Source organism: Chaetomium fimeti (assembly GCF_033439085.1).
Source record: "Chaetomium fimeti strain CBS 168.71 chromosome Unknown B0H64scaffold_10, whole genome shotgun sequence".
Lineage (NCBI taxonomy): Eukaryota > Fungi > Ascomycota > Sordariomycetes > Sordariales > Chaetomiaceae > Chaetomium > Chaetomium fimeti.
The window spans coordinates 359,169-386,003 of record NW_026944338.1 but is presented as its reverse complement, the minus strand read 5'-3'; the positions used below and the strand labels follow the sequence as shown (position 1 = coordinate 386,003).

The 26,835-nt window shown below is 57.2% G+C and overlaps 11 protein-coding genes across 11 annotated transcripts; 6 read left to right on the top strand and 5 right to left on the bottom strand.

Annotated features, from left to right (window-relative positions):
* Positions 1–202: 202 nt before the first annotated feature.
* B0H64DRAFT_44833 (WD40-repeat-containing domain protein) lies at positions 203–3,838 on the bottom strand. Its single transcript, XM_062807048.1, has 3 exons — positions 3,313–3,838; positions 597–3,251; positions 203–540 (listed from the first exon to the last, which is right to left on the bottom strand). The coding sequence occupies exons 1-3, from the start codon at positions 3,622–3,624 to the stop codon at positions 433–435; spliced, it is 3,075 nt and encodes a 1,024-aa protein (XP_062654740.1). The 5' UTR covers positions 3,625–3,838; the 3' UTR covers positions 203–432.
* Positions 3,839–6,258: 2,420 nt separating this feature from the next.
* Positions 6,259–7,348, top strand: B0H64DRAFT_377984 (uncharacterized protein; the record flags this gene model as incomplete). The annotated part of the gene is made up of 4 exons (XM_062802557.1): positions 6,259–6,348; positions 6,443–6,676; positions 6,737–6,983; positions 7,245–7,348. The coding sequence occupies 4 exons, from the start codon at positions 6,259–6,261 to the stop codon at positions 7,346–7,348; spliced, it is 675 nt and encodes a 224-aa protein (XP_062654739.1).
* A 1,390-nt stretch (positions 7,349–8,738) lies between these two features.
* Positions 8,739–10,145, bottom strand: B0H64DRAFT_446460 (chaperonin 10-like protein; the record flags this gene model as incomplete). The annotated part of the gene is made up of 6 exons (XM_062806915.1): positions 8,739–8,809; positions 8,867–9,312; positions 9,392–9,599; positions 9,665–9,811; positions 9,869–9,998; positions 10,074–10,145. The coding sequence occupies 6 exons, from the start codon at positions 10,143–10,145 to the stop codon at positions 8,739–8,741; spliced, it is 1,074 nt and encodes a 357-aa protein (XP_062654738.1).
* Positions 10,146–10,818: 673 nt separating this feature from the next.
* B0H64DRAFT_367272 (uncharacterized protein) lies at positions 10,819–12,460 on the bottom strand. Its single transcript, XM_062801941.1, has 3 exons — positions 12,159–12,460; positions 11,847–12,108; positions 10,819–11,777 (listed from the first exon to the last, which is right to left on the bottom strand). Exons 1-3 carry the CDS (start codon positions 12,170–12,172, stop codon positions 10,989–10,991), a joined length of 1,065 nt encoding a protein of 354 aa, XP_062654737.1. The 5' UTR covers positions 12,173–12,460; the 3' UTR covers positions 10,819–10,988.
* A 65-nt stretch (positions 12,461–12,525) lies between these two features.
* B0H64DRAFT_410137 (general substrate transporter) lies at positions 12,526–15,123 on the top strand. Its single transcript, XM_062804770.1, has 6 exons — positions 12,526–13,037; positions 13,102–13,229; positions 13,286–13,457; positions 13,520–14,156; positions 14,212–14,308; positions 14,374–15,123. Exons 1-6 carry the CDS (start codon positions 12,974–12,976, stop codon positions 14,890–14,892), a joined length of 1,617 nt encoding a protein of 538 aa, XP_062654736.1. The 5' UTR covers positions 12,526–12,973; the 3' UTR covers positions 14,893–15,123.
* Positions 15,124–15,391: 268 nt separating this feature from the next.
* B0H64DRAFT_330746 (uncharacterized protein) lies at positions 15,392–17,215 on the top strand (the record flags this gene model as incomplete). Its single annotated transcript, XM_062800955.1, has 3 exons — positions 15,392–15,444; positions 15,524–16,507; positions 16,570–17,215. The coding sequence occupies 3 exons, from the start codon at positions 15,392–15,394 to the stop codon at positions 17,213–17,215; spliced, it is 1,683 nt and encodes a 560-aa protein (XP_062654735.1).
* Positions 17,216–17,372: 157 nt separating this feature from the next.
* Positions 17,373–19,260, bottom strand: B0H64DRAFT_44729 (enolase C-terminal domain-like protein). Its single transcript, XM_062806985.1, has 4 exons — positions 18,923–19,260; positions 18,238–18,843; positions 18,108–18,177; positions 17,373–18,051 (listed from the first exon to the last, which is right to left on the bottom strand). Exons 1-4 carry the CDS (start codon positions 19,103–19,105, stop codon positions 17,531–17,533), a joined length of 1,380 nt encoding a protein of 459 aa, XP_062654734.1. The 5' UTR covers positions 19,106–19,260; the 3' UTR covers positions 17,373–17,530.
* A 560-nt stretch (positions 19,261–19,820) lies between these two features.
* On the top strand, positions 19,821–21,129 carry B0H64DRAFT_420522 (uncharacterized protein; the record flags this gene model as incomplete). The annotated part of the gene is made up of 3 exons (XM_062805465.1): positions 19,821–19,882; positions 20,017–20,054; positions 20,150–21,129. The coding sequence occupies 3 exons, from the start codon at positions 19,821–19,823 to the stop codon at positions 21,127–21,129; spliced, it is 1,080 nt and encodes a 359-aa protein (XP_062654733.1).
* Positions 21,130–21,226: 97 nt separating this feature from the next.
* Positions 21,227–22,131, bottom strand: B0H64DRAFT_420508 (class I glutamine amidotransferase-like protein; the record flags this gene model as incomplete). The annotated part of the gene is made up of 2 exons (XM_062805464.1): positions 21,227–21,747; positions 21,801–22,131. The coding sequence occupies 2 exons, from the start codon at positions 22,129–22,131 to the stop codon at positions 21,227–21,229; spliced, it is 852 nt and encodes a 283-aa protein (XP_062654732.1).
* An 816-nt stretch (positions 22,132–22,947) lies between these two features.
* On the top strand, positions 22,948–24,021 carry B0H64DRAFT_446454 (uncharacterized protein; the record flags this gene model as incomplete). The annotated part of the gene is made up of 1 exon (XM_062806914.1): positions 22,948–24,021. The coding sequence occupies one exon, from the start codon at positions 22,948–22,950 to the stop codon at positions 24,019–24,021; it is 1,074 nt and encodes a 357-aa protein (XP_062654731.1).
* Positions 24,022–24,868: 847 nt separating this feature from the next.
* On the top strand, positions 24,869–26,686 carry B0H64DRAFT_330862 (sugar transporter-like protein; the record flags this gene model as incomplete). The annotated part of the gene is made up of 5 exons (XM_062800962.1): positions 24,869–24,942; positions 25,036–25,184; positions 25,264–25,449; positions 25,534–26,083; positions 26,146–26,686. 5 exons carry the CDS (start codon positions 24,869–24,871, stop codon positions 26,684–26,686), a joined length of 1,500 nt encoding a protein of 499 aa, XP_062654730.1.
* Between the last annotated feature and the right edge of the window lie 149 nt (positions 26,687–26,835).

The window sequence follows — 26,835 nt, the reverse complement described above, 5'->3', positions numbered from 1 at the left end:
GAGCCTCCCCCCCGAAATCATCAACTTTCCACAATGATGCAAGCGCCCTTCAACCTCCTTCTTGTGCTTCGATTTGATGTCCCAGTGCTGGTGATGAATGTCCTGCGTGCCACACTCCCTGAAAACGCGTTGAGGAAAAGAGCAAGGAATATGCCGAAATAATAACGCTATGTACAGCCCTCCCAAAAATATACCCCGTGTGTTGCCTTGCCTTCCTTGCGTTTGTTTCTGTATCAGCCCCCCTCCGCTCACAGAGCTGACGATGATGGAAGAGGAAGATGCAGATGCTGAGTGCGCACCGCCAAATGGCTGCTGTTTAATTTCGTATCGTTTTCGTTCCCCGGGTCGTCCGCTCATCATAGCCCATGTACCCCCAAGAAATAAATGTTGGCCCCGAATGCAGTCGAAGAAAAGAATTGTCGTTCCAGCACCTCAAGATTCCTCGGCGATCAACCGCTGGACCTCGGCCTCATTCAGTAGCTTCCGTTTGCCCAGTTCCTCGGGCGGCTTGCCGTCGCGGACGGCGCCAAAGTCGAGGATCTGCAAACCATGTTAGGGTTGAAACTCGCCTTTCACGTCCGCCACAAAACACGTACCTCAACATATGTCAGATTCCCGCGCTGCACCGCCGCCACACATCTCCGGTCATCAAACTTGACCTGCCACACGCCGCCCAAGTCCGTCAGAAGGTCTTGGACACAGTCGCCCGTGTCCACATCCCACATCTTGACCGTCTTCTCGCTACCCGAAATGACCTTCCGCCCGTCATGCTGGAAACAAGTGATGGCGCCAGTATGGGCTTCAAGCACCTTCTTGCATTTGCCCGTTTCCGGATCCCAAATCCTCAGCGTGCTGTCCGCGGCGGCAGACACCAGCTGGTCATCCCGCAAGTCCAAGAGGCCGACCAACATGCTGTGCCCCTCAAGGGTATACAGACAGGTTCCCGTGTTCAGATCCCAGATCTTGACGAGTGAATCCATGGAGCCCGAGATACACTGGTTCCGCTTGTGGTCAAGCACGACCGAATATACCTTTTGTACATGGCCGTGCAGGACGTGGAGCTGCTCGCCAGTGCTGATGCGCCACACGCGGACGGTGCTGTCGTAGCTGCCGGAAACGAGCGTGTCGCCATGCGCCGAGATGGCGCGGACGGAGTGGGCATGCCCAGCAAGAATCCGAATGAAGTACGGACACTGGTCGTCGTTGGCCGGCGGGCCCGTTTGGATGTACCGGCGCGAGCCGGCCTCGGGCAACCTCCAGACCCGGAGCTGGCTATCGCGCGAGCCCGTGATAATGAGGGGCTTGGGCGGCATCATGACGGGCTTGCCGTCGAGCACCTTGCCCGTGTCCGAGGGCATGAGAATCTGCAGGCATCGCACGGTACTCGTGTGTCCGTAAAACGTTTGGGTGCAGATGCCTTTTTGGATGTCCCAGACCCGCACAGAGCGATCTGTGCTGCCCGACACCAGCGTATTCCCCTCGTATTGGAGCGCCCAAACGCCGCCCTCGTGGCCCTCGAGTTTCGTGCGCAACTTGCCCGTCTTGGTATCGTAAACGTGTATCAAGGTATCGTCGCTGCCCGTGATGATCTTGTCGTCGTCGAACTGAAGACAGGTAATGACGTGGCGGGGGTGAGCTGCGAAGGCAACGTGACCCGGCTTGACCTTCCCACCCATCCAACTCTGCCGGAACATGTAGTGTCTCCGGTAAAGGGACTTGAACAGGTGGAGGCTCCGCAAGCTCGGGAGACCGACCTGCGGGTCCGGGACGGCAATTGCCGCCGCGTTGGCCGCTGATATGGGTCCCTTGGACTTGTGCGTCTTAGACACGGGCAAGTTTCTGTCCGCTCTCAACTCCTGGGCGCTCGCCCGCCGCTTGGCTCTCTCGGCGCTGATCTGTGTCAAGCCACGCTTCCGCTTCGCGCTCCGGGTCCTCGGCAGAAACTCGGGCTGCTCCGCCTTGACTGCCGACCGGACGAGCTCCGTCTCGCTTGACGTGAGACGGCTTTGATTGCTCAAATCGACTTCACATCCCTCAAACCCGACTGGATCTTGCCAGCCCCAGCCTTCGTTGATGGCCCTCTGGAGCTCCCCTGGCGGCAAGTGAAACCCGTCACGGTCAAACAGCTCCTTCCAGCCAGTCTCGTTGCTGTCGACAATGTGTCGCCAGTGCTTCGACACCTGTGCTGCGCGGCAGAGGTCGCGATGGTCCAAGTAGGAGAGGACGTGGAGGTTGAGCTCGATGGGTAGTTGCTTGATAAAGTCGCATTTGAGGGCCGGGTTGACCACGTCGGCGACCACATGGAGAGTCTTGCGGGGACACCTTCGCAGAAACTGATACATCATCCATGTCTTCAGCTCGTTCGGCATGGCGTCAAAGCTATCCAGCATTGATCCCGGGTCCACATAGTGTCGTGGGTCTGATTTCAATCTCATACGCGAGTTTCCATAGTTCCCGAGAGATAAGTCCATTGTCCCTGGGACTTCGGTTTGGTCCGTCATCTGGCTTTCATCCATCCATGGTTGTTGGTCCGAGCGCGTAAGCTGCGTCGAAAATGAGGCGTCCTCGCCTTCCCCATCTTCGTCGTCAACCTGACTAGGCTGTAACTGGGTGGCTGCTAGGGTGGGGGAGAGCCTGGGGCTAGGTAAGCTCACGTCCTGGGCGGCCACCGTATTGATGTTTCGTCTCGGGGCCGAATCGTGAGCAACGTGCGCTAGCGAGTCGTCCGCATCGTCGAAAGGCTGGAGCTGCTGGAGCTCGGTTTCTGTGATGGGAGGCGTCGCGACGTTACTAAAGGTTTGTGACTCGCTGTCCGCCGTGCTCTCCGCATCATAAACCGACGTCGACTGGCTTGTTGCCGAGTCCGCCATGTCGGCCAGCAGCGGCCTCAACCGCGAGGCTCGCTCCAAGCGACTGCCAGCGATGTCCGAAGTATTTGGGGTCGCCAGGTAACCAGACGACCGGCGGGGTGCCCTACCGGCATCCCTGCTCCTGCCGCGTGCTACGGCATGGCGCAGTTTATCAGAGGCGGAGTATGGGACGCCGGTAAGTTTCGTGGCCAAGCGGGAGCTTCTCGATGGCATCGGCGTGTAGCTCGGCGAGACAGCCCTGGTGTTTGACCTGCGGGATCTCCGCTGATGTGGTTCCGGCTGTTCATTGGGGGGGCGATGCGACGACGTCGATACCGGACTCTCCACACCAGGCTCGCGCTTGATGTCGCCTGTGTCTTCAATGCTCTGGCACCGTTCGGCCTTTTTTTCAAAATACCTAGGTTAGCGCACCTATCCTGGGACAACGGCGAGCTTCGCTCACCTGAGCATCTGTGTCCTCGTCTTCCCAAGCCTCGGTCTCGTAGTCGTCGAGATCAAAGGTCAACTTTCGCAACTCGGGCGGAGTCGGCCTCGCGGCAAGGGGGTATTCTTTCGAGTCGAGCAAATGCACGTCCCGTGGTTCGCGAAGAAAGAGAGGCGGGTAGGACCGCTTTGTTGTGGTTGTGGTTGTGACCGTCTTCGTCTCAACGCATTCGTCGGCAAACTGCATCCTACGGCGGTGTGTCACTGTGGCTTCGTCCTCCTGCCAGGTCATAGAGACCTTCTGGCTCGATCGCGGCCGGCGGGTATCCATCGTGTGCTGTTGTTGTGTAGAGATGAGAGAGGTGCGGGAGAAGGCTGCCGAAATCGCTCGTTTCGTGTAAAGACGCCAGCGTAACCTTGTCGAGGTGTAGTGGTAAGTTTCGTATGGCCTCGTTGACCTCGCCGTGGAAGGGGCTTGCGTTTGAAGTCGGGTGTTGGTGTCGTGTCGGTGGCACGAGGAAACTCGGTCCAACACGTCCCGGGCACGGAGCCGTCGCCGTTCGTCCTGACGCGTATCACACCCAAAGGGATCCCCCGCCAGTTACCAGTGATCCAGCACGCTCAAAACTCGGCTATCATTTTATTTCGTTCCTCGCTCGGGACAAGGTCGCTGTAGAGGGATGGACTGCGGCAGTGGGGGACGACCGAACCGAAGGTTTTGGGGGCGACAAACGGAGATGGCGGCAGAACCAAAACCACCCTAAAAGACTCGGATGGCGGCAGTCGATGAAAATCTCTTTACGTCGCGCTGTCCGCCCGTTTCAAGGAAAACGCGGGTATCGAGGGTCGGACGGAGGTGATGTGGCGGACAGAGAAAGCAATTTGAGCCCGTTGGCTCCTGCCTTTGAGGTAAGGTGACGGCGGTGATCCAGGAGTCAGCACAAGAGGCGAGACCCAACTTGGCACGGCTCCGCTCAATTTTCGGTGCCCGTGCCACCGCCCCTGGGATTGTTGGACAAAAAAACACGGAGCATAAGAGAGGCACGATGAAACCGGGGGCCAAAAAACAAGAGGCACAACAATAAGTCCTGCAGTCTATTGTGGCTCTATTCAATAACAAGACCTACTTGCTATTGGTAACAATAGTCCCATATTCTGAATGTACTTTGAATATGTAGAACCGCGAGACCCCTCCAAACAGTACGCATGTCTGCTCTTCTCTTTTTTGTCCAGCATTGCCATTTCCGGCCAAGTTCCGGCCTGCCGAAGGGTTCGAAAGGCCGCACCAGCCACGCACCGCACCACGGCGCTGCATCACCAGAACTCCGAGGCGAGGTGCATCCACACACAATCTCGACACACAGTCCCTAGCTGAAGTCCGACACAAGGCCATTTTGTTAAAGAACACGACCAGGTGAGTGAAGCAACGAGGCTTTCAGTTCCAATCAAGGTGAGAAGACCTGTCAGGGCTCGGCTAGAATTGCCTGGCACTCATCCCCGTCGTGACGGGATTTTGGCGAAAAACGCGGGGAAGGCAGCCGTGGAACCAAAGCCAGGGGTTGTCGCCAACAGAACACTTCTGCGCTGTTCGCCCATCCCTTGTTGTATGGTTTAATTTTCTCTCTCTTTTCTTTTCAAAAATTGTCGGGTTGCGGTCACCGCGACCAAGGACCAACAAGCACACTTTCCAAGGGCTAACCTGTTTCTGTTTTCCGTCTCGGGAGCCTTGCCCACCTTTGAACGGCATCCCCGAAAGGACGCGGCCCGGATGTGGAGCGCGGGGCAGCCGGAAAACCCGAACCGGCTAGTGCAACATGGGACGGAAAGACCCCTAAACATGGATTTCAGTTTCTCCATCTTTGAAACCTGAAAACCGTTCAGACAGGAAATTCGGCCAAGTACATCACTACACAATAAGCCATGTACAGCAAGCGAGGTTAATAATTTGGCTTCAACTCGACTTCCTCGCTATCCCGACTTGGAAGAAAAGGAAAGTCGGGGTTAGGGTAAGACCGAATCTGAGATACATACGATAAAGGAGAACTTCTTGTTTCAAATCTAGCATGGCACTGAAGGTATTACTGTACGGTGTCTCTTCAGACCTTCCATTGACCTCTCGCCGACATACTGGAAAATGAAACTAAAATTAACTACACTACCCGGGCCCATCGAGTGAGACATGATCGCGACTCGAGGCCCCAGAGGTCCCTCGTACAGCTCCTTCGATTTTTGCATTGCGGTTGGCTGATCAACAAACTTCTCTGCCTGATCATCGCGATTCTCAACAGAACCTCGGCGTATAAAACACCACAACCCCGGTCCCCGTTGTTGCTCACGATTCCGGGTGGAGATCAAACCCAACCCGGATACTTCAACACCCGTCAACGTTGAGACTCAACCCCATAACAAACATTCAATTGGTAGTGCTAGCGTACCAGTCCCTCTGTTACCGACAAACTCAGTACTTTTAGCAGGTATTGTGGGCGCAAGAAATGCACACAAACATGGGAGGATAGCTTGAGTCTAAGGAGGACCTCTATCATGAGGCGTTGGTCACACCATATCTTGTTCGATCCGTACTATAGCGTTCAGTCAACACCCTAAAGCCCCAAGGAACGCTGCCCAGGCGAACTCGCGTCAACACGGTCTGCTGAATTTTGTGAAAATTGACACTTGGAAGCTGTAAAAGTCGTACCTACCGTAGGTATCTGGGTTGTGCCCTCCTCAGTCCGCACCATCCGCACCTGCCCCATTCGCATCTGCCCCCGTTCGTGCCTGCCTCTCCTCTCCTCCCTCAAATCGTGCATATCCCTCGCTGCTCAGGCTCCCCGCTTCCGACCACCCGATGTCCACACCTGTTTTTCGGATAAAATTCTTCATGCCGCCCCCAGTGAGCCCTCCAAGATTGCGCGAGTGACGACCTCCCGCCCATGCCGTATTTCTTTTCTCGGATCATAGTGTCACCATGCCTAAACCGTCCGCAAAGTCATACACCGTGCGCGAGCAGCCGGCCAAACGCGATTTCGAGCTGTGCAAAGTTGTGTTTGGTGCAGCAGTAAGTTGTCGCCGTCATGTGGTGACATGGTCCGCTTGGTCAGGTCGACTCACCTTCCAGTAGATAAGCCAGGTGTTATATGCTAGGTAAACAGCACCCGAATCAACCTCCGCCGGAACCCAACACTCACATGCGCAGGCGGGCCTTTCCACCCGATTGTTTCCAGTTGTTGCCACTTGAACAAGTTGTTTCCCGTTCGTTCGATGACATCGTCAGATCCGGGTTTGAAATCGAAGCGCATGATAAAGAACTGTTGAGAGATCAGAGTAGCACGCTATTCATACGGCAAGGCAAGCACTATGGAGTTAATCGTTTCCTGGGGATCATGGTATGCTTTGTTCTTTTCCCCTCCCGAAACCCTGAACTTAACCCGATGTCCTGTGCACAGAGAGATGACATCTTTCCCATCATCGAAACCGAAGATCTCGTCAAGTTCCGGATAAGCTACCTGCGGACGACAACATGGGAAGCAAACTGCCTGCTCGAGTATTACACCGTCGCATTCAAGTATCACGACGACGGCAGATATGAACTGGATGTTTGGAGGGCAGGGACAGGAAAGCAACACGTGGCGAATACCGACTCCCAGCTCTGGAACCTAGGAGACTATCTCAGCCGACTCTCCTCGCAGACAGGTCCGAAAAGTCTGGCTACACCGATCTTCAATCGGCTACTGACGTTAACGATGGCAGGACCTCTCCACTGGACGTTGGCATTTCATGCTACGGACCGACTCGATGATCCCCCAATCGGCGTTTGGAAGTTTGATCGTACCGATTTCGACGACGCCAATTTGGGCCTCCAGCAACAACATGGATATGCATATGCGAGGATTACGAGCCTCGAGTCAGTGACCGTATTGAGCTACCCTAGTTTGCTTCGACTGACTTGTCTAGGATCATGCCACTGTCCCCTCCCGATATTGGAGATGTCGTCCTCGAAACAAGTCCAGAGCCCGACCTTGGCCATCCCGTTAACCAAGCTTCCCAGGGCCCCTTAAGCCGCCCAGCGCTGGCTCAGACAGCGCACGCCGAAAGGAAACGCAAAAGAACAAAGACTTCAAACGCCAGGAAAGACAAAAAGCCGAGTCCGCCGCCGCGACGACCGGGAGCAGCGCAGCTCTCTCCACCGCTGACACTCCCTTCAAGTAGGAATGCCTCAAATCACGCCGTCGCGGGGAAAGTTGGTGAAATAGAAGTAGGTATAAATCCGGATGATGGGCTCTTCCGGAACGCCGCAAGCACCCACCTCCCCGGTTCACGTAAAGGAATGGCCACCAAGAGAAAGCCCAAGCGGCCTGCGGTATGTCTTGTTCAGAAAGGCCCTTCGTTTATTCATCTAACACGCGAAAGCAACTATTCGAAAACGCTGCGTCGAGTTTGCCCCCGACCCAAATTATTAGTCAGAGCCAGTCTTTGAGTCAGAGAACTCAGGCTGCAAGAGATAACCGACTTCACGCGCTGGACAGCAAATCGGCCGGACAAGAGTGGAATATGGAGGATGGGTCCCCATTGTTGTCATCTGATCCGCTCAAATGGCTCGACGGGATCTCTCTGTCGCCCGAACCCTTATCCGTGATGGAGTTTCCCCACGCCGGTCTCCCGCGTCTCCCAACCGAGCTCCCGGGCAGTCAATATCGAACACTCCAGATGGCACCGGCAGACGAACCTAGAGGCACACTTCGACTTGGGCCATCATCCAGCGACGTCGGAGCTTACCGTGGTATGGACCAATGGGAACCACGGGCATCGCCACCAGCAAACATGCTCGGGATCACTATTAGCGATGACGAAGAGCCGGAGGCTGTCAAAACGTCTTTGGTGGGAAATCCGAAGCTCCTGTCTCAACCGGCAAACGAACAGGACGAACATAGCGGAATCAGCTACACTTTCTCCCCGAATACGGTTGCCCGACGGAAATCACTCTTCTATGACCTTTCTGGGAGCAGCGACGGTGACAACTAAGGGCGGCTTAGGTACAACGGCGGGCCATAGTGTGAATCTGTTGCACCTTTGCTGGAATGGCCTCGTTGATTTCTCTGGGACATCAAAACACATGTACAATTTGGCTTGCAATTTCAATGATGAGAGACGAACCACTTGTACGCTACATTTCTCGCATCCAGTCTGTCGAATGATTATTGCCGAGCCAAAATAAAAGGACGCCGTTAATACATTAACATCATACACCATAATTTCCACCTTCCTGCCGCACACCGGTTAAGGTGTGGATGTGGAGGTGGTCATAGTGCGGAGGAAATATGCGCCAGTAACGGGCAGGTTTGGACCTTTTTCTAGTCGTTATTCTTCTAATAGTGCCAGTCTAACAATCTAAGATGTCCTTGATACCCATCCATCCATGACCCCTTTCGGCTCGCAGTTCTAACACTATCACTGAAACTGCTTGTCGTAGTCAACCAGCGTAAACCTATACTTCACATCATTCTTGTGCAGCCGTTCCACTAGGTAGAGAAAGTCAGCAGATCAACTCAACCCCCAGCCAAGCAGGAAATACTCACGCGCCTCCCCGACCCCCTTCTCCCCAACCGGGATCGTCTCCACCCAGCTCTTGATCCCCTTCTGCGCCGCCAGCCGCAGCATCTCCAGCGTCTCCTGCCGGCTGCCCAGATGCGCCGCCCCGATAAGGCACCCGTTCGCCAGCAGCGCCATCGGCCGCACCCGCCAGCCCTCGCCCTCGGGCAGGCCCACGCTGACGAAGCGCCCGTGCACGCGCAGCAGGCTCAGGTAGGCGGATAGGTCGAACCCGTCGTCGGCGCTCGCTGTGCAGAGCAGCATGTCGAACGTCATCTCGTGCGGCAGGTTCCAGCCGGGTGAGGAGGTGGCGAGGAAGCCGTCCGCGCCCATGGCGAGTGCGTCAGCCTGTTTGCTGGTGCCGCGCGAGATGGCCCAGACTTCGGCGCCGAGGGCCTTGGCGAAGAGGATGCCGAAGTGGCCGATGCCGCCGCTGAGGGGAGGGGAGGGGTGGTTAGTGATGGGGTTGGGGGGGGTGAAAAAGGGGGGAGAGAGGGGGTTGGAGAACGTACATGCCGACGATGCCGACTTTCTTTCCTGGGCCGATGCCGTTGCGGACGAGTGGCGAGTAGGCTGTCAGACCGGCGCAGAGCATGGGCGCGGCGAGCTCGGAGGCGAGGGTGTCGGGGATAGGAAAAGTGAAGTGCTCGTGGGCGCGGATGTGCGAGGAGTAGCCGCCCTGGGCGAGCGTGCCGTCGGGGTAGAACGAGTTGTATGTGTCTGATAAACACGCGGTCAACGCTGGGTTATGGCTGTGGAGGTGCGGGTGGGTGGAAGTGCCGTACCCTGCTGCTTCTTGCAGTATGTCTCATTGCCTTCGTTGCACTGCGCGCAGTCCAAGCAGGCAGAGATCTGGGCACCTACGCCCACGCGGTCGCCAACCTTGACCGAAGTCACTTTGGGACCGACCTTGACTGCGGTTCCGATGATCTCTGGCAGAATTTACCCTGTTAGCCGTGTTCTCAGTCACTTCCACGGACAGAGCCTACCATGACCAGGGATGATGGGCCAGTTTTCGTTTCCCCATCCTCCCGTCGCTGTGTGTAAATCGGAACCGCATACGCCGCAGCATGTGATCTTGACGTCGATATCGTAGTCGCCGAACGGCTTAGGCTTAAACTGGATTTATTGCCGTGGTCAGTTGAGGTCTTCCCGTGAGTAGTGTTTCAGGGGTTCAGGGGTGCCGCTTCGAACCTCTATCCGACGCGGCTGCGTGTATTGGTCCGCCGCCGGGATGGCGAAACCCTCGAATGAGTCGGGATACATGGCGATAGTGTGGTTCAGTTTCGTTTTCTGGTGGCGTTGTTTTTCTCAGTTTCGACTTTTGTGTGCTACTTGTTAAACGTCGGGTCTCAAGTATCACCTCGGCAGATGAACAAAGTGGTTCGGCCGGACTTTTTTCCCTTGCGGCACACATGGTTTTCTTTGATAACGGCTCCAACACATCATGTGTGCATGTTGAAATGGAGTCGAATGTTGCTCATGCGCCGATGGCGGCCACAATGCTGCCGCCTCCGCCCGCTCGGCTTTCGGGACAAAGCGGCATGGTGATGCCGCCTCTCCCCGCTAAGGTTCGAACCCACTAGCACTTGTCATAGCGTCCCACCTCCTCGGGACGGTGGGGTCACCGGTCCCATCGTTGGATTGGCTGTCTTGTAAAGAAACTTAGCCTCGGTAATATGTTCTATTTGTCGGGCTAGGAGCAAGGATGGGTAGTCTAAAAGCCACATCCAACTACGAAACTCTCTTGACCAGGAAACAAGGGCGGGAAACGGGGAGGCGGGATGGATCATGATAATTCTATATCGGAGCCATATCTGGGAGAAGGCGGAGTAAAATGAACATAATGTTTGAGTTACCGTGTGAAGGTGCCTGCAGTGCGCAGCGAACTTGGGTACATGTAGTGAGGCAAATTTCGTCGAGCCTGGATGAAAAATCACCGAGAATCTCATATCCCATTCGTAATTAGCTGAAGCCCCCTGTATACCTGCTCAATACCATTCATAAGTTGAACCATATAGTACACCGTCAGAGGAGGATACGTGGTTACAGAAACCCAATAATGCCATTTCGGTGTACACCATCATCAACCACACCACAGCGGCATCATCACAGCCCAGCCCCCTCCATCCCCGCAGCCTGCGCCACCAGCTCAGTAACCGTCTCCCTAAAACTCCTATACTCCAACCCCAACTCCCTCGCCGCCGCCTCGCCATCCACCCCATGACTCTCATCCACAACCTGCTCCTCCCGCACCACCCTGCCCCTCGCCCACGCAAACCCCTCCTCCACAACCCCCGCCGCCACCCCATACGTAAACCTCTCCGGCGCCGCCACCAGGAACCTCTTCCCCCCGGCCCCCGGCCGCACCAACGCCTCGACATGCGCCTTCGCCACATCCCGCACATCCACCCAGAACGGCACGCGCGCCACCGGCAGCGGCCGAACCCCGCTCGCCACCTTCCACAGCATGGCATTCGACTCATTCAGCTTATCCACGCTCTCCACCGGGTGCACGACCGGGCCGAAGGTCATGGGCGGGCACAGCGTGGCAAGGTCGAAGCCGGGTTTGCGGTCGCGGACGAAGTCCCACGCGGCGAGCTCGGCGAATTTCTTGGAGCCGCGGTAGGCGATGACGGCGCTGGTGGTGGGTGCGGCGGCTTCGGCGTAGCTGAGGGGGTTCCAGTCGGATGCGGTGTAGGTGAAGTAGGGGGGTGTTTGGCGGGTGGTGTCCATGACGGAGGCGAAGGAGGAGGTGAGGACTACGCGGCGGATGGGGGTTGGGTTTGGAGTGGTGGTGGTGGTGGCGTTGGCGGCTGCGTTGAGGAGAGCGAGGACGCCGTTGATGGCGGGGAGGATAAGTTCGGTTTCGTTGTTCGTTGTGTTGTAGGTCAGGGGCTGGGAGGTATGGTGGTTTAGTGGTGTGTGCAGAAGGGCGTGGTTGGGAAAAAGGGAGGGGGGCCATACGCTTGCGGTGTGGATGATGCCGTCGACTCCCTTGACGGCCTCGTCGAAGATGCTCGACTGTTCGTTGCCATCTTTGAGCTTGTCGAAATCATCGATCTGTACAAAGTCGAGCTTCCCGGCGTATTGCGGCCTGGCTTTGATCATGGCATCGCCTTTGGCGAGTGACCGGGTCGTGCCACGGACTTTGATGCCCCGGTCCAGTAGCTGGTCGACAACATGGGCGCCAATGAAGCCAGTCGCGCCGGTGACAAGAACGTATTGTCTGCTCAGATTAGCGGGATGAGATTCAGTGGGACGAGCGTATCTGCCTACGGTAACTGTGACATCGTGTGTGAGGGCGTTGACGCCGTTCGGCCTTGGTTCGTGTCTCAGGAGCTTGCGCGTGAAGGTAGATGAACGACGTATTCGAGAGTTCCTCGGACAATGGCCCTCTGCTTCTGGCCCGTTCCGTGGTGGTGGTCTGCCTATTGGCCCCCAAGCTCGATGTGTCCGGTTATTGCATCGGCGGTTTACTTGGAGATGGGAACCGTTCGCATCCAACTCCTCACCTCCTGTCCCGCTTGTGCCGCCTCCCCGCGCCCAAGTAGAAGGCCGGCTTTAAGGCGGGAGCACTGCCGCCGACACCCGCATGGTACGCTGGGAACCCCTGGACCAACACCGACCCAACAGCGAAAATCCCGCCCAGTTATGGACTTCTTGACTGTTCCGGAAACGCACTAACGACTCTCCGGCCCACATGTCTTTCCCGTTATATCCCCATGGGGAGAACTCCACCGTCACTCCACCCTCACACGCTTGAGCACGCGGTTGCCGGAGCCACGCGAACCTGGAACACAACCCCGGACCCTACCCTGGAACGTCGTGATGAGCAGGGGCCAGAAGCACAGGCACTGAAAACTCGCGACCGTGGCATCAGATGACAAAGGCCAGGAACACCGAAGTAGCCGTAGACGCGCTTAGGGAGACTCGGCGGCCACTGGTTCGATTCGACTCCTCAAGACAGCAGCTCGCTGTCTATATGAAGCCTTGATCCGCTGCTTCATTCACCCCCAGTCACAGAGTCAAGGGATCGCAATCGTCACACCGCGTTAAACGACCGTTCGCCGTTGACTGCCTCGACAAACAACATGGGGTTTTTCAACAACCTCAGCGGCAACTGGCTGATTGCCTGCATCACCTTGGTTAATGCCGGTAAGATAACAGAACCCCGCCTTGCTCATGTTGCGGAATGGAGACTAACGTCGCGTTCTGACAGCCTCGATGTCATGGTTTGGCTACGACCAGGGAGTTTTCTCGGGCGTGCTGATCTCGGCCGATTTTAAGCATTATTTCCCCGAAACGAATGAAGCCAGTATCTCCGGCATCACATCCAGCTGCTTCTCGGTACGTGAACGCGGGTAAACTTGAGGGAGACGTCGACTTACACGTTTGCCACCCAGCTCGGCGCCTTCTGCGGCGCCATCTTCGCCTTCACCCTTGGCGACAAGCTCGGCCGCAAAAAGACCATCGCGCTCGGCCTTGTCTGCAATGCCGTCGGTGCCATCCTTCAGATTGTCGCATGGCATCTTCCGCAGATGATTATCGGCCGTGTTATCAACGGGTTCGGCATGGGTGAGTCGTCACGCTTCCCACGATGTCTGGACCACATTAGCTAACAATCTCCCCCCCGCCAGGTCTCACCTCGTCGACCTGCCCCGTCTACCAGGCCGAGTGCTCCCGCCCCAACGTGCGCGGCAAGCTGGTCGTCGTGCAAAGCGTGTGCAACACGGTGGCCTTCTGCCTCGCCAACTGGATGAACTACGGCCTCTTCTTCTCGGGCGGCGCTCTGCAGTGGCGCTTCCCGCTGGGCTTCCAGCTCATCTTCCCCGTCATCGTCACCGCCGCACTGCTGTTCGTGCCCGAGTCGCCCCGTTGGCTGCTGTTGCAGGACCGCCACGAAGAGGCCCTCGCCGTCATCGCCCGGCTCGAGTCCAAGGACGCCACCGTCCACGACGAGGCCGTCACGGCCGAGTTTCTCTCCATCCGCACCGCTATGGAGCACGAGCGTAAGGACCGGCCCGCGTTCAGCGATGTTCTTCGCTTCAAGGACCGCCAGCAGAACCTGCGCCGGCTGCTGTTGTCGTGCGGCACGCAGTTCATGCAGCAGTTCTCGGGCGTCAACGCGCTGGGCTACTACCTGCCCACCCTCTTGCAGCAGAGTGTCGGGTTTGATGAGCAGATGTCGCGCCTCATGACGGGTGTTAACGGGACTATCTATCTGGGCGCGGCGCTGTGCTGTATCCTGATCATTGATCGGTTTGGCCGCCGGAAGTGAGTGTTTTCTGGGTCCTTGTCACGTTTTCCCCCCTGCTAACTCCCCCTCTAGGATGATGTTGTACGGTTCTACCACGATGGGTGCTTGCTATCTTGTGGCGGCCATGTGCCTCCGAGCGGCGCAGAGTGGGCAGGCCGACAAGAAACAGGTGAGCTTTTCCCCCTTTATTCTCCTTTCTCTCAACTTATGATGGCCCCCTACTAACCTCGACAGATGGGCGACGTTACGACGGCCATGTTCTTCCTGTACTACTTCTTCTACGGCACCAGCTTCGCCAAGGTGCCGTGGGTGTACAACTCGGAGGTCAACTCGCTCGGGTGGCGCACGCGGGGCGCGGCGGCGGCGACGGCGACCAACTGGATGGGCGGCTTCATCGTGACGCAGTTCACCAAGGTGGGCGTCGACAACCTCAAGTGGGGGTTCTACCTCCTCTTCGCCGTCATCTGCTGGGCCTACTTCCCCGTCGTCTTCTTCCTGTACCCGGAGACCTCCCGGCGCACGCTCGAGGACATGGACGAGATCTTCATGTCGAACCCTGGCGCCATCGTCTTTAACAAGCCCGAGCTGACGCAGCGCCGCCGCCCGCAGGCTTTTATTGATGCCGAAGCCAGGCGCATCGGTGAGGGCGCGGCGGCTGAGATGGGCAGTGCCGGTGGTGTGCTGGACGAGAAGGACATTGAAAACGTCAAGTCGGCGCACCTAGACCGGGAGCGTGGAAATGGTGGAGTGTGAGATCTGGAGCGGGACTGGAGGTGGTCTAGGTGTGTGTGATTGCAGTGGAGATCAAAGATATTATTTGTATTTGATCGTGTTTTGGATGTTGTCGAAGTCTTTTGTTTCACAAGCCCGTCTTGTTCGGATAATCCATAATTACATCGTTACCGGGTACCTATCGTTACATCGGTCGCATGTTGATGTTGCAAGCAAATGTGTGCAAAAATGAAATTTCAATAAGAATTGTTGAGACTTGGAACGATGCAGCAATGAGCGCCGCGTCATGAAATCTTTTCACACTGTTTTGGGCGACCCGAATGCCCGTCAATATGCCCGAGAATTTGGAAGGTTCATCCTTGCCTTCCCCTGTGTGGATCGTGCGCCAGCGCTCATGTTCCACCGCTCCCGCTGCCACGCGCTGTTTCCCCTCTCTCCCCCACAAACCCCCATAATCGCTTGCTCCAGATCGCGGCAAGCGGCCCGCAAACGGAAAAACGCGCCTCGTCAATTCCCCATCATGAGCTTCAACCGCCGCAGAGTGGCATTGGCATGCACTTTTTGCCGCCATAGGTAATTTTACTCTCCCTCTCCGCCTTTCATGGCCAAGAAATTGAACGAATTACTCATCCACTCCTCCACTGTTCCACAGAAAACGGCGATGCGATGCCACGCGACCATCGTGTCGCAATTGCATCGAGGCCGACGTCGACTGCCGCTACGATGACACCCCCTCGCAGCGCATCGACTCCAGCGGTGGCAGTCGCGAGATCATTAATCGCCTCCAAGAGATCGAGGCCATGTTGCAACACCACCTGCCCGGCATCTCTACGCTCACCTCCGGAGTCCAGGCCATCGTCTCTCAGTCGCCTACCTTATCCGCCACCTCCCCGGCGAGCCAAGCCTCAACTCTTCAGGCCGCCCGGATTCTCTCTCACGATCTTGCCGGCGCCGGATCCTCTCAGCAATGGCCGTTACCTATGCGCATGGAGCAGCAATCCCAACTGCCCGGGATGGCTGACGCGGAGCTCCCTCCGCTGACTATCCCCGTCGGCCACAAGACGTCGTCCAACTACCTTCTTCGCCTACCCGCCATGAAGCAGTTGATAGGCGAATATCCCGCCGACCTGTTCTTCATGCTCGAGTCACGGAATCCGCTGCCCCCAGAGATGCCAGCGCATCCTACCCCTCCGTCGATGAATCCCTTGACCGCCGCCGAGCTGTCCAAGGATGTCCTCGATTGCTTCGTGTCCACATTCTTCTCTCATGTTTACCACAGCCACCCCATACTCGACAAGGTCGAGTTCGACCGTATCTACCAAGGGTTCCTCGAGAATTATTATTCGGACCCCTGGAGCATGGAATCCATCTTGTGTCTTGTAGTGTTTGCCTTGGGCGCCGCAAAGATGGCACCACCGGGCGCCCACGGGTTCGAATCATCGCCACCGGGCATGTTATACATGCAGGCCGCGCTTCCAACGCTGATCTCCATGTCGTCTTGGTCTGTTAACTATAGCCTGCTACTGCCACAGGCCTTGGTGTTGGCGAGTGTTTACTTTGCCTACATTATCCGCCCGCTGCAGAGCTGGAGACTCGTGTATTCTGCTTCTTCACTTTTGCAGTTCAAACTGTGTCGGTAAGAGCGCCATGACAGACAATGCGCATTTTTCTCGGCTAATACTAATAATATTATGGTAGGTTACCCACTCGTGATGGTGACGAGGCCTCGAGGGAGGCCATCCTCCGCATTTTCTGGTCCTGCTTCCTCGTCGAGTGTGACCGTTTGGCCGAGCTAGAGCTGCCCCAGAGCGGCTTGCAACAACTCATAGACCAAACCAGCCTCCCAAGCTTCAGAGACGTCGACCAGTCGCAGTCAACAACCAGCCTCGCCGAAATCTCGATCCGCCGTCTGCTCAACCGCGTGCACAACTCGCTCTATCCGCGGAAACGGAATGTTCTTTCGCTATCCTCGACCTCACTCACTGCGGTCGACGAGTTCTCAGCCGCCGAGATCGCGTCCGTGACCTCGGTATGCGATGAGCTCTACCGGCAACTTAATTCCTGGTACGAGTCGATCCCGGAACCTTCTCGGCCGGCACTGGGCACAGCCCCCACGGGACACGAGCGCAAGTCGATACTGCGAATCCGCTACTACGCGGCGAGGCACATTATACACCGTCCCTTTGTCCTCTACATTGTCACAAACGACCTTCAGCATGTGGACAATGCCGTTGTTTTGGAGAAGGCCGGCGTGTGCATCGACAGCTGCCGGACCTACCTGCGCAATACCACGGAGATCCTCGCAAAGCAGAGCCAGTACACCTGGACCTTTTCCTTATCGTAAGTGTTTCCTTTTTCTTCCATTACAAAGTACAGTTCTGTTGACATTTCTGGCAGTTCATTAGGGGCACTCGTGGTCCTCACCCTGGCATACCGCAACCCTGCCCTCTCCCATCTGGTACGCGACATTGATGACCTCCAGACCCTGGCAATCAACAACGTGAAACCTTGGGCCTACCACGGCTCCAGCCTGGAGATGGTAGTCTCCGTCATGGAAGAGATGCAGAGAAAGCAGAGGTTATTATCGAATTGCACTTAGTTGAACAACTCGCGTACATGATAAACGCCACAACGCCAAACCAAACCAATCAGTTGGCCACTACAACTCCCCACCCGTCGGCTGCGCAATAATCTTCTGCCCGATCTCACTGCTCCAGAAGCTGCCGTTCGGGTACGTGTACTTCTCAAGCGCCTCCTCGGTGTACCCGATGCTGTATCCAGGCTGGAGCGGCGTGACGTAGTGGGCGTCCACGATCTGCGACGGGTGCCGCAGGTTCTCGCGGTGGCTGTCGGCGAACTCGAGCATGGACCGCTTGCCGCTGACGGCCACGTAGTCGATCAGGCTGAGGTGCGACGTCAGCTCCGTCAGGCCCATGGCACCGTTGTGCGGCACGCAGGGCACGTTGAACTTGAGTGCCATCAGCATCACGGCGAGGCACTCGTTGACGCTGCCGAGCCGGACCGCGTCGATCTGCGCCACGTCGGTCGCTTCGGCCTGCAGGAGCTGCTTGAAGGTCACGCGGTTTTGGGCAGCCTCGCCTGTGGCGACGCCCACGCCGTAGGGTTTGAGGGCCTTGCGGATGGCTGCGTGACCGAGGACGTCGTCGGGGTTTGTGGGTTCTGTGGGGGGTCAGCGGGGGATCTAGGAAGGTGGGAAGTAGGAAAAAAAGACGAACCTTCAATAAAGACCGGCTTGAACTCGACCAGATGCTTCATGTACTCGATCGCCTCGGGCACGCTCCAGACCTAATCTCAAGTCAGCTTCCTGTCTCAGCCCCCCAGACAGACCCCACCAATGGAACTCACCTGGTTCGCATCAATCATGATCTGATACCCCTTATCATACCCCAACACATCCCGCACCGCCTTCAACCGCTCCCGGTCCGCCTCCACACTGGTCCCAACCTTGAACTTGAACACGGTAAACCCCTGCGCGATGGTCTCCTCCAGCACCTCCTTCATCCGATCCCCACTAAACGCCAACCACCCCGGACTCGTCGTATACGCCGGCACGGCCGTATTAGCCAACGCCTCGGCCATCCTCCCTTCCTTGCCCACCTGCGTCCGCTCCAGCATCGCCTCCGCCTCCTCGGGCGTCACCGCATCGGTGATATACCGAAAGTCAATACACCGCACCACCTCGGCGGGCGTCATGTCGCACACGATGCGCCAGACGGGCTTGCGCAGGATCTTGCCCCAGAGGTCCCACACCGCGTTCAGCACGCCCGCGACCGCGAGGTGGGTGACGGATTTCTCGGGCCCGACCCACCGGTACTGGGAGTCGGATACCATGTACCGCCAGGTCTTGCCCATGTTGCGGGTGAGGGTGGACATGGATTTGGAGACGACGCGCCGCGCGAAGATGTCGAGCGCGAGGGTGATGAGCTCGCTGCCGCGGCCGTTGCTGAATGCCTGTACCGGGGTGGGGAGGTGGTGGTTAGATGATGATGATGACGAGGGATGTGAGGGAGGAGGAGGTGAGAGAACTTACGATGCCCTCGCCGACGAGGCCCTCGTGGTTGGTTAGCAGCCGCACGTACGGGTGCGAGCCGTTGGTGCCGACGTGCATCGCGTCGGAGCCCACGCCGTCCAGGCTGGTCGGGAAGCGCAGGTCGGTCACCTCGAAGCCGACGATTTCGACGTTGTCGACAGTGGGTTCGGGGTGGGAGCCCATGGTGATGGTTGTGGGTGGTGATGGGTGGTGATGGGTGGTGATGGGTGTGTGTGGGTGGTTGTGGTTGTGATTGGTGTGGTGGGAGGGAGTCGGGGCTGAGGTTGGGTGGTGATGCGGGACGGTTTGGGAGTGGGCGGCTGGTTCTTCAGAGTTCAGACTTCAGATGTTGATTCACGGTCTTATGGGAGGAAGTCAAGAGGAGGTGGACTTTTGTATTGGGTTCGGCGGAATAAGCGGTCGCAAAGTGTGGAAATCGCGGCGGATTCCGCAGTCCCGCTGATGCTTCTTCGAAACCCACCATCACTGACCGGTCAACCCCGACAAACCCCGCTGGTCTCACCGTGGGGTATTAGGGTATTACCATGTGAGACTTTGGGCGGCGGCTCCATCACCCGCAGTCCCGCAACCCACCCCCACGGCACTACGGGAGTGATGGTGTGGTGGTGTGGTGGTTTCGGGGGTGGCCTCATGGGCTGTGGAGACTGCGGGACTCCCGTCGCTAGCGCCCGGTTGCTCCTCATCTTCGGGAGTTCGTGGCATGCCGCCTCTCCCCGCAAGAGTGCCGATCTCCCGGTTCTCGCTTAGGCGCAGGCGATCAGAGGCGTGCCGCCTTTCCCCGTCGGAGACAGCTCCACGGAAGTGTTCGATGAGGATCTGGACCTCAGCAGGGCAATGATATGTTTCGCTCGGGCCCCGATCAACGCGGTACGGCAAGATGGCGGGTATGGCGGAGCAATCCCGACCCATGCGGTCGAACAAAAACATGACTCGGGAGTTGTTCTCGACCGCGAAGGCAGTCAGTCCTCTCCACCCAACTTACAAACTCCAATTCGTACACCAACACCTGTCGTGTCTAATATTACAAAATTCACCACCCCTCTTCCGAGTCTGTCACTTTCCTCCTCCCCCAGATGTTCTCCCTCCGACACTACACCAACACCACCATGCCGTCCCAACTCCCCCAAGAACCCGCCACCCCAGCGGCAGCAGCAGCAGCACCACGGCCCAACCCAACCGCCCACCCATCACCACCACCACCACCAGGCCCCAACCAAACCGACCCCCTCCCCCCCGGCATCTGGGCCCCCACCCAAGTCTTCTTCACCCCCTGCACCACCAAAATCGACCTCCCCACCACCGCAGCCCACGCCATCCGCCTCGCCCGCGCCGGCATCACGGGCATCGTAACCAACGGCTCCAACGGCGAAGCCGCACACCTCACCCCCGCCGAACGCGCCGCCGTGGCCCGCGCGACGCGCACAGCCCTCGATTCCGCCGGCTTCGCGCACGTGCCCGTCCTCGCGGGGGCGTCGGACGCCTCGTTAAGTGGGACGGTTGCCCTAGCAAGGGAGGCAAGGGAGGCGGGCGCCGCGGCGGTGTTGGTGCTGTGTCCGAGCGCGTTTGGGTGGGCGATGCGGGAGAGGGGGGTGGTGGTGGGGTTTTATAAGGGGGTGGTGGAGGGGTGTGGTGGTTCTGAGGGCGGTTTGCCGGTGGTGGTGTATAACTATCCTGCGGCGGCGGGCGGGTTGGATTTGGATTCGGATTTGTTGGAGAGGTTGGCCGAGGTGGGGGTTAGGGGGGTGAAGTTTACGTGCGGGAATGTGGGCAAGTTGGCGAGGGTGGCGAGCTTGACGGCGGGGAGGGATGGGGGTGGGTTTAGGTGCTTCTCGGGGGTTGCGGATGCGATTGTGCCGGCGCTGGCGGTCGGGGGGCATGGTGGCATTGTGGGCGCTGCGAATGTGTTTCCGAGGGCGTGTGTTCAGGTGTATAAGTTGTTCGAGGAAGGGAAGTGGGAGGAGGCGCGTATTGCGCAGCAGCGCCTGGCGCGCGCGGACTGGGCCATGACCAAGAGGGCCATCCCCGGGTTCAAGTCGGTGCTGCAAAAGTATCATGGCTATGGCGGCATCCCGAGGCTGCCTGTGCTGCCGCTGTCGGAGGAGGAGGAGGGGAAGCTGTTTGCCGAGATCGAGGAGATGATGCGTGTGGAGGCTGAGTTGGAGGACTTTGGGAGGCCGAGTCACTGAGGGGGGTTGTAGGTTGTTGGGATACATGTCCTCAGCTACTGGACGCAACTTAACAAAAGCAAAAGGTCTGCATTCATATTACACCCAACCGAGCTCCCTACTCAATGGGCTCGTCGTGAAAGAAGCGCAGGATCGCAGCCGCCGCCACATCCCCGTCGTGGTCCATCTCGGCTGTCTCGGCCGCCCTATCCGCGTGCTCCAGGTCTTTGATGCTCCCGCCGTCGACGCGCATCTGGATCTGCCGCTTCACCATGCCCTCGTCAAACGCCAGGTGCGCCTGCGTCGTAAACACCCTGCCCTTGATGTATATCCCCTGCACCTTGGTATGGTCGCTGTGGCCCCATGCCTCAACCTTGGTCCCCGGGGCAAGCAAATCCCCCGAGGACTCGACGGTCGGAGGGGCGACGACATAGTCTTGGTGCATCTGGTGAAGGTGTACTTCGGGTGTGTCTGTCTGGAAGAGCTTCTGGCCGAGGGGGCTGAGGTTGATCTTGCAGTGGCCCAGTTCCCAGTCCGTAGGCGCGGCGGAGGCAATCTCGGACCCAAGAAAGCGGCAGAGCAGCTGGTGGCCAAAACAGACGCCGGAGAAGTGCATATTGGGGTGTTTCAGCCAGAGTTCTGGGAGTGTTAGCCAGCGCACAATTGTCGCAGGTACAGTTGGTGGGGAATACCTTTGAGAAGGGCAAGGAGGTCCAAGATCCAGGGGTCATTGCCGTGGGCGTCGTACACGCTGCCCGTGATCAAAAGGGCCTCACAGTTGTCGAACTCGTGAGCTTTGGGCATGGTGCCTCCTTTTTCGGTGATAACGTAGCGTGTATCGGTCTCAATGCCGAGGGGAGGGTCATGGTCATCGCCGGCTTTGGCAAAGTGGTGGTGGAGGATCTCGCCAAAGGTACCCCGACGGGACTCGGTCTCTGGGTGTGGTTTGTCTGTCTCCAAGACCATCATACGCACCACGGGTCTACCGGGCGCCGTGTCCACTTCAAGCTGTTGGGTGCTCATTGTTGTGGATGGTAAGGGTTGTTGTGTGTAAGGTAGTGTAGGTAGTTGCTTATTTCGAGAAGAGAGTTGTCGATCTCCCGCCTGTCGATCTTCAGATGGCGATCTAGAAATAAACGAACACAACGTCCGCACGGTTTTATACGGATATATATCTTTTAACCCGCGGCGTACGTACTCCATTATGTATGCCAAGTGGGAAGACTTGGAACGCTGCGGGGCGATGACGACGTTGTGGAACACAATCCAACCCCAAGTCAGGGGATTAACGTTCATTTGATAATGAGCCAAGGATCTTATTCAACGTGTATGGTGTCTTGACAAATAATTACCCAAAGAACTAGAATGCACTTCCAATGATATCTAGGTACCTATATTGATAATGTAGCCCTCTACCCTCCTACCCGATAACTTTCTCGGGATAATAGGGATATATCCACTTATAACATAATAACTAGGTAGGTAGTCAAGTACTCTAACGACGACATGCTGGCTCCCTAACCAGTCCGATACTTGGGATTGGCATGGTCTATGTTGAATCCATTACACATACACTTGGCGAGCTAAGGAAGATGGACCAGAAAGCCGAGAATCAGAACCTTGTTCAACAACAACGGCCATGGCTCTTTTCATCGTTTTGCCCAGGCTTACGGTGGCTCCCAAAGCAGCCAAGATTCATCCACAGCACCAATCGGCGCCATTGGCGGCCTGGGCTTTTCCGCCCAATGTTGGTTCCATCCATGCTACAACCAACACTCTCAGTCTCTCTCCTGTAAGAGCACCAGGGTTCTCAGAATTTCAACTAGCCGCCACGCCACCATGATACCTCGTGAACTGCCTGTTGACGACGAGAAACCTCCCTGTCCTTACGCGGTCCGTATGAGATTCGGCGTGACGGTCCACAACCCTCCTCTCCCTTTCGGTGGCGGCAGCTATCGCGACAATCCAGAGCCCCGGCCGTGGGAACAATACCGGCATATCGTGAACTTCACCCAAACTCGATACTGCGTCAAGGATCTACGGCTAGATGAGCCCCCTGTGAACCCATCAAGTCGCGCGAACCCACCGGCGCGCTCGCTGGTCATCGACTCCCTGATACGGGGCGGCGACCAGGTTGGAGCCCAGGTTGTGACATGCCACTGGGAAAACGACGTTCACGACACCAAGTACGTGGCCAAGATCTATGACCCGTTGTACTATAACTTCGAGGAGCCCGACCACCCGGGCATGCCGACCGATGTGGTGTGGAACGCGGCACGCGACTATAGTATCGAAGCCGCCGCATACCAACAACTGCAGGCTTACGACAAGTCTTGGGCAGAGGCTACCCCCGACGATGAGTCCAGGAGCATACGCGGCTGCTACCCAGCGTTCTTTGGCTCCTTTTCCACCACCCTCAAGCTTGTTTGCGATGGTAAATCCTATACCCGCATCGTGCCGCTGATTCTCATGGAGCACTTGCCCCTATCAATGGATTCACAAATTGTCATCAAGTCTGGCAACAACCCCAACGGCTGGGACAAGCTCCGAGTGGTCGAGCTGCCCGGCACCGAGCACTTCCGCATCCACACATTCGCCCGCGCCGCCAGCTCCTTCATGCGGCTGACCATGGCGGGCGTGGGGCAGGGCGACTTTGCGCCGCGCAACATCTTCCTCGTCGCCAGACCAGATAGCGCCCAGTTCCGCGTCGTCATCGCCGATTTCAACATCGCCAAGATCTTCCCTCTGATGACCCCGAAGCGAGCACCCCCGGCCACCATGGACCCCATCAGCTTTTGTGAAGATCCGAGTTGGGAAGATAGATTCGGCGACTGGCTCCCGCAGTGGTTCTTTACCGACAAGGAGAAGAGAAGAGCCAGTCTGAAACAGGAATTCCCGAGCGGGAAGCCGTAGGGAATCTGTACTCGTTCCCACGTACCTGGTTATCGGAGATGTCACCGGTAAAGGTTAGAGAAGGTTCACTGCAACGGGCGCTTAGATCATAGACGTCAAGAGCCTTGATTTCCATTCCCACCTGCAGGCGCCGAGCCGGAGAGCAGCCGGGGCCAATCCCGCTCGAGCACCTCGGGAGGGAGACGACTAGGTACTTCCTCTTCTTTAGGGAATGGCCTCATGCATGCGCACAAGTTCTGCGGCCAAGTTCGCTCTGAGTGGTGGATGAACATGATATGGATGTGTGCGGAGCGAGACGGTCCGACCAATCCTGGAGGGCAACTTCTTCAGTCTCGGGGGAATGCTGACCGTGGAACGAATCAGAGTGGCCCGATGGCCCAATGTTACCTTCCCCAGTTCCACTCCAGGCGATCCTCCACGTTCTCTAGCGAGGGGCCCGGGGTCCAGACTCGACCGACCAGTCACGGGTACGGAGTACCCCAACCTCTCTATGCTGTTGGGGTCTTCATGGTCTTGGGTTATCTGAATCGAAGACGTGACATTGCATACAAAGCCCGCCCTCACTCTCCCCACCATCCCATGCAACCTCAACTTATTGCTTCCTGCCGTCAACGGGAGGTGTGTGTGCGCACCTACTCTACCACCTACTCTACCTAGTACTCTCGAGGCAAAGCAGCACGCAACCTGAAGTCCCAAGTCCCTTTGAGCAGCCGTCATCATGGCGCCGGCAACGATGCAGGTCAACCACCTCCAAAAGGTGGTCGACCAGGATCTCGAGGAGAAGCTTGGTCAGAATGCCCTCCAACAGGCGAAGCAGGCCACGGATGAGGAGCACGCCCAGACCTTGATGCAAGCCCTGCGGCAGAACCGCAAGGCAGTCTTTTGGTCTGTCATGATCTCCATGTCCATCATCATGGAAGGGTATGTTTCACTTTGCAGGCTATTATGTCCCCTTGATAACTCAAGACAACTTGACTCTGAGCAATGATAGTCAATTAACCCCTGCCTTGATAGTTACGACACCATTCTCATCGGCAATTTCTTTGCTTACCCCGAGTTCGCTAAGAAGTTTGGAGACTATTACCCCGAAATCGATGACTGGGAGGTCTCGGCTCCGTGGCAGACGGGCTTGAACATGGCTAGCACGGTTGGTGGTATCTTCGGTACGCCTGCCTTCCCTTGACGGTGTTTTATCACAGATGGCGTCCTTGTCTGAGTCGTGCTAACAGCGAGGCTTTCAAGGCGGCCTCATGAACGGATACCTTGCATCCAAATTCGGCTACCGCTGGGTCATGATCGGAGCCATGGGGCTTCTGAACGTCTTCATCTTTGCCGTTTTCTTTGCACCCAATGCTGGCGCCCTGGTAGGCGGCCAGGTCATGTGCGGGCTATGCTGGGGGGTCTTTGCGACGCTCAGTCCTGCGTATGGTGAGTGCAAACCAGAACTGGGCTAAACCATCAAGACATTATTACTTGTTTACTGACTTGGTTTCTCTACTCCCTCCTCTCCAGCTTCCGAGGTATGCCCTACCAATCTGCGTGGCTACTTGACCACCTACGTGAACCTGTGCTGGGCTATTGGCCAGCTCATCGCCAGCGGTGTTCTTCGAGGCTGCCTTCCAATCGAAGGCGAGATGGGCTACAAGATCCCCTTCGCCATTCAATGGTTGTGGCCTCTTCCCCTCATGTTTATCGCCTACTTTTCTCCTGAGAGCCCCTGGTATCTTGTCCGTACGGACCGCCTGGACGAAGCCAAGAAGTCCATTGGGAGACTCAGCGGCGACAAGACGGACGAGCAGATCGACGCACAGCTCGCCATGATGGTGCATACAACCAGACTTGAGGCCGAGGTCACCAAGGGCGCCACTTACTTCGACTGTTTCCGCGGTGTGGATCTGCGCCGCACTGAGATCTGCATGGTAGCTTTCATGGGCCAGATCCTGTCGGGGAGCAGTTTTGCCTACACGCCAACCTATTTCTTCACCACTGCTGGCATGGAGACGTACAATGCCTTTAACCTCAGCCTCGGTGCCAAGGGGATGGCCTTCTTGGGGACTGTCTCGTAAGAAGCCTTGCTCCCTATCTTGTCTGCCATGGCTTTGCTGACTCTCCACCCAACAATAGCTCTTGGTGGCTCATCACCTACTTTGGCCGACGAACACTCTACGTGGGTGGAATAGGCATGCTCAGTGTCATCCTGTTCATTCTCGGCATCCTCGACGTCTCAGCAGGCGAGAAGGGTCTTTGGCCGTCGGGCGGCTTGTGCATCTTCTGGCTCTTCATCTACTCCCTCACCATCGGGCCGCTGGCATACAGCATCACTTCCGAAACCTCCAGCGTGCGGCTGCGGCCGCTTTCCGTCGTACTCGCCCGCACCGCCTACCAGGTCACCAACGTCGTGTCGCAGGTCCTGTACAGCTATATGCAGAACCCCACCGCCTGGAATTTCAAGGGGAAGTCGGGCTTTTTCTGGGGCGGCACCGCGTTCATTGTCTTCCTCTGGGCCTACTTCCGACTGCCCGAGATTAAGGGGCGCACGTACGAGGAGTTGGATATCCTGTTTGCGAACAAGACGCCGGCTCGCAAGTTTGCACAGGCCCATGTCGATGCGTATGCTGTTTCGGGCTCGGCTGAGGAGCACACTCAAACTCATAAGGCTGAGTAGGGGGGGTAGCAACATGGAGGGAGTGAACTGAACGAGCAACATTATGAGGCAATGTACTGGTTAGCGGTAGCGTTCAATACGAAGTAAGCGTCGAGTAATTTGTACTATCAACTCCAATTATGATGGCCAACGAGCCGAGGATGACAAAA

Excerpts from the sequence above, each read along its gene's own strand:
- B0H64DRAFT_44833 (XM_062807048.1), bottom strand. The coding sequence starts at position 3,624 with ATGGATACCCGCCGGCCGCGATCGAGCCAGAAGGTCTCTATGACCTGG. Across the intron at positions 3,252-3,312 it reads ACGAGGACACAGATGCTCAG|GCCGAACGGTGCCAGAGCAT; the intron begins GTGAGCGAAGCT and ends TTTGAAAAAAAG. Across the intron at positions 541-596 it reads GGAATCTGACATATGTTGAG|ATCCTCGACTTTGGCGCCGT; the intron begins GTACGTGTTTTG and ends CATGGTTTGCAG.
- B0H64DRAFT_367272 (XM_062801941.1), bottom strand. Across the intron at positions 11,778-11,846 it reads GCATCATCCACACCGCAAGC|CCCCTGACCTACAACACAAC; the intron begins GTATGGCCCCCC and ends CATACCTCCCAG.
- B0H64DRAFT_410137 (XM_062804770.1), top strand. The coding sequence starts at position 12,974 with ATGGGGTTTTTCAACAACCTCAGCGGCAACTGGCTGATTGCCTGCATC. Across the intron at positions 13,458-13,519 it reads TATCAACGGGTTCGGCATGG|GTCTCACCTCGTCGACCTGC; the intron begins GTGAGTCGTCAC and ends CCCCCCCGCCAG. Across the intron at positions 14,309-14,373 it reads GGCAGGCCGACAAGAAACAG|ATGGGCGACGTTACGACGGC; the intron begins GTGAGCTTTTCC and ends TAACCTCGACAG.
- B0H64DRAFT_44729 (XM_062806985.1), bottom strand. The coding sequence starts at position 19,105 with ATGGGCTCCCACCCCGAACCCACTGTCGACAACGTCGAAATCGTCGGC. Across the intron at positions 18,844-18,922 it reads GCCTCGTCGGCGAGGGCATC|GCATTCAGCAACGGCCGCGG; the intron begins GTAAGTTCTCTC and ends ACCCCGGTACAG. Across the intron at positions 18,052-18,107 it reads CAAGCCGGTCTTTATTGAAG|AACCCACAAACCCCGACGAC; the intron begins GTTCGTCTTTTT and ends GACCCCCCACAG.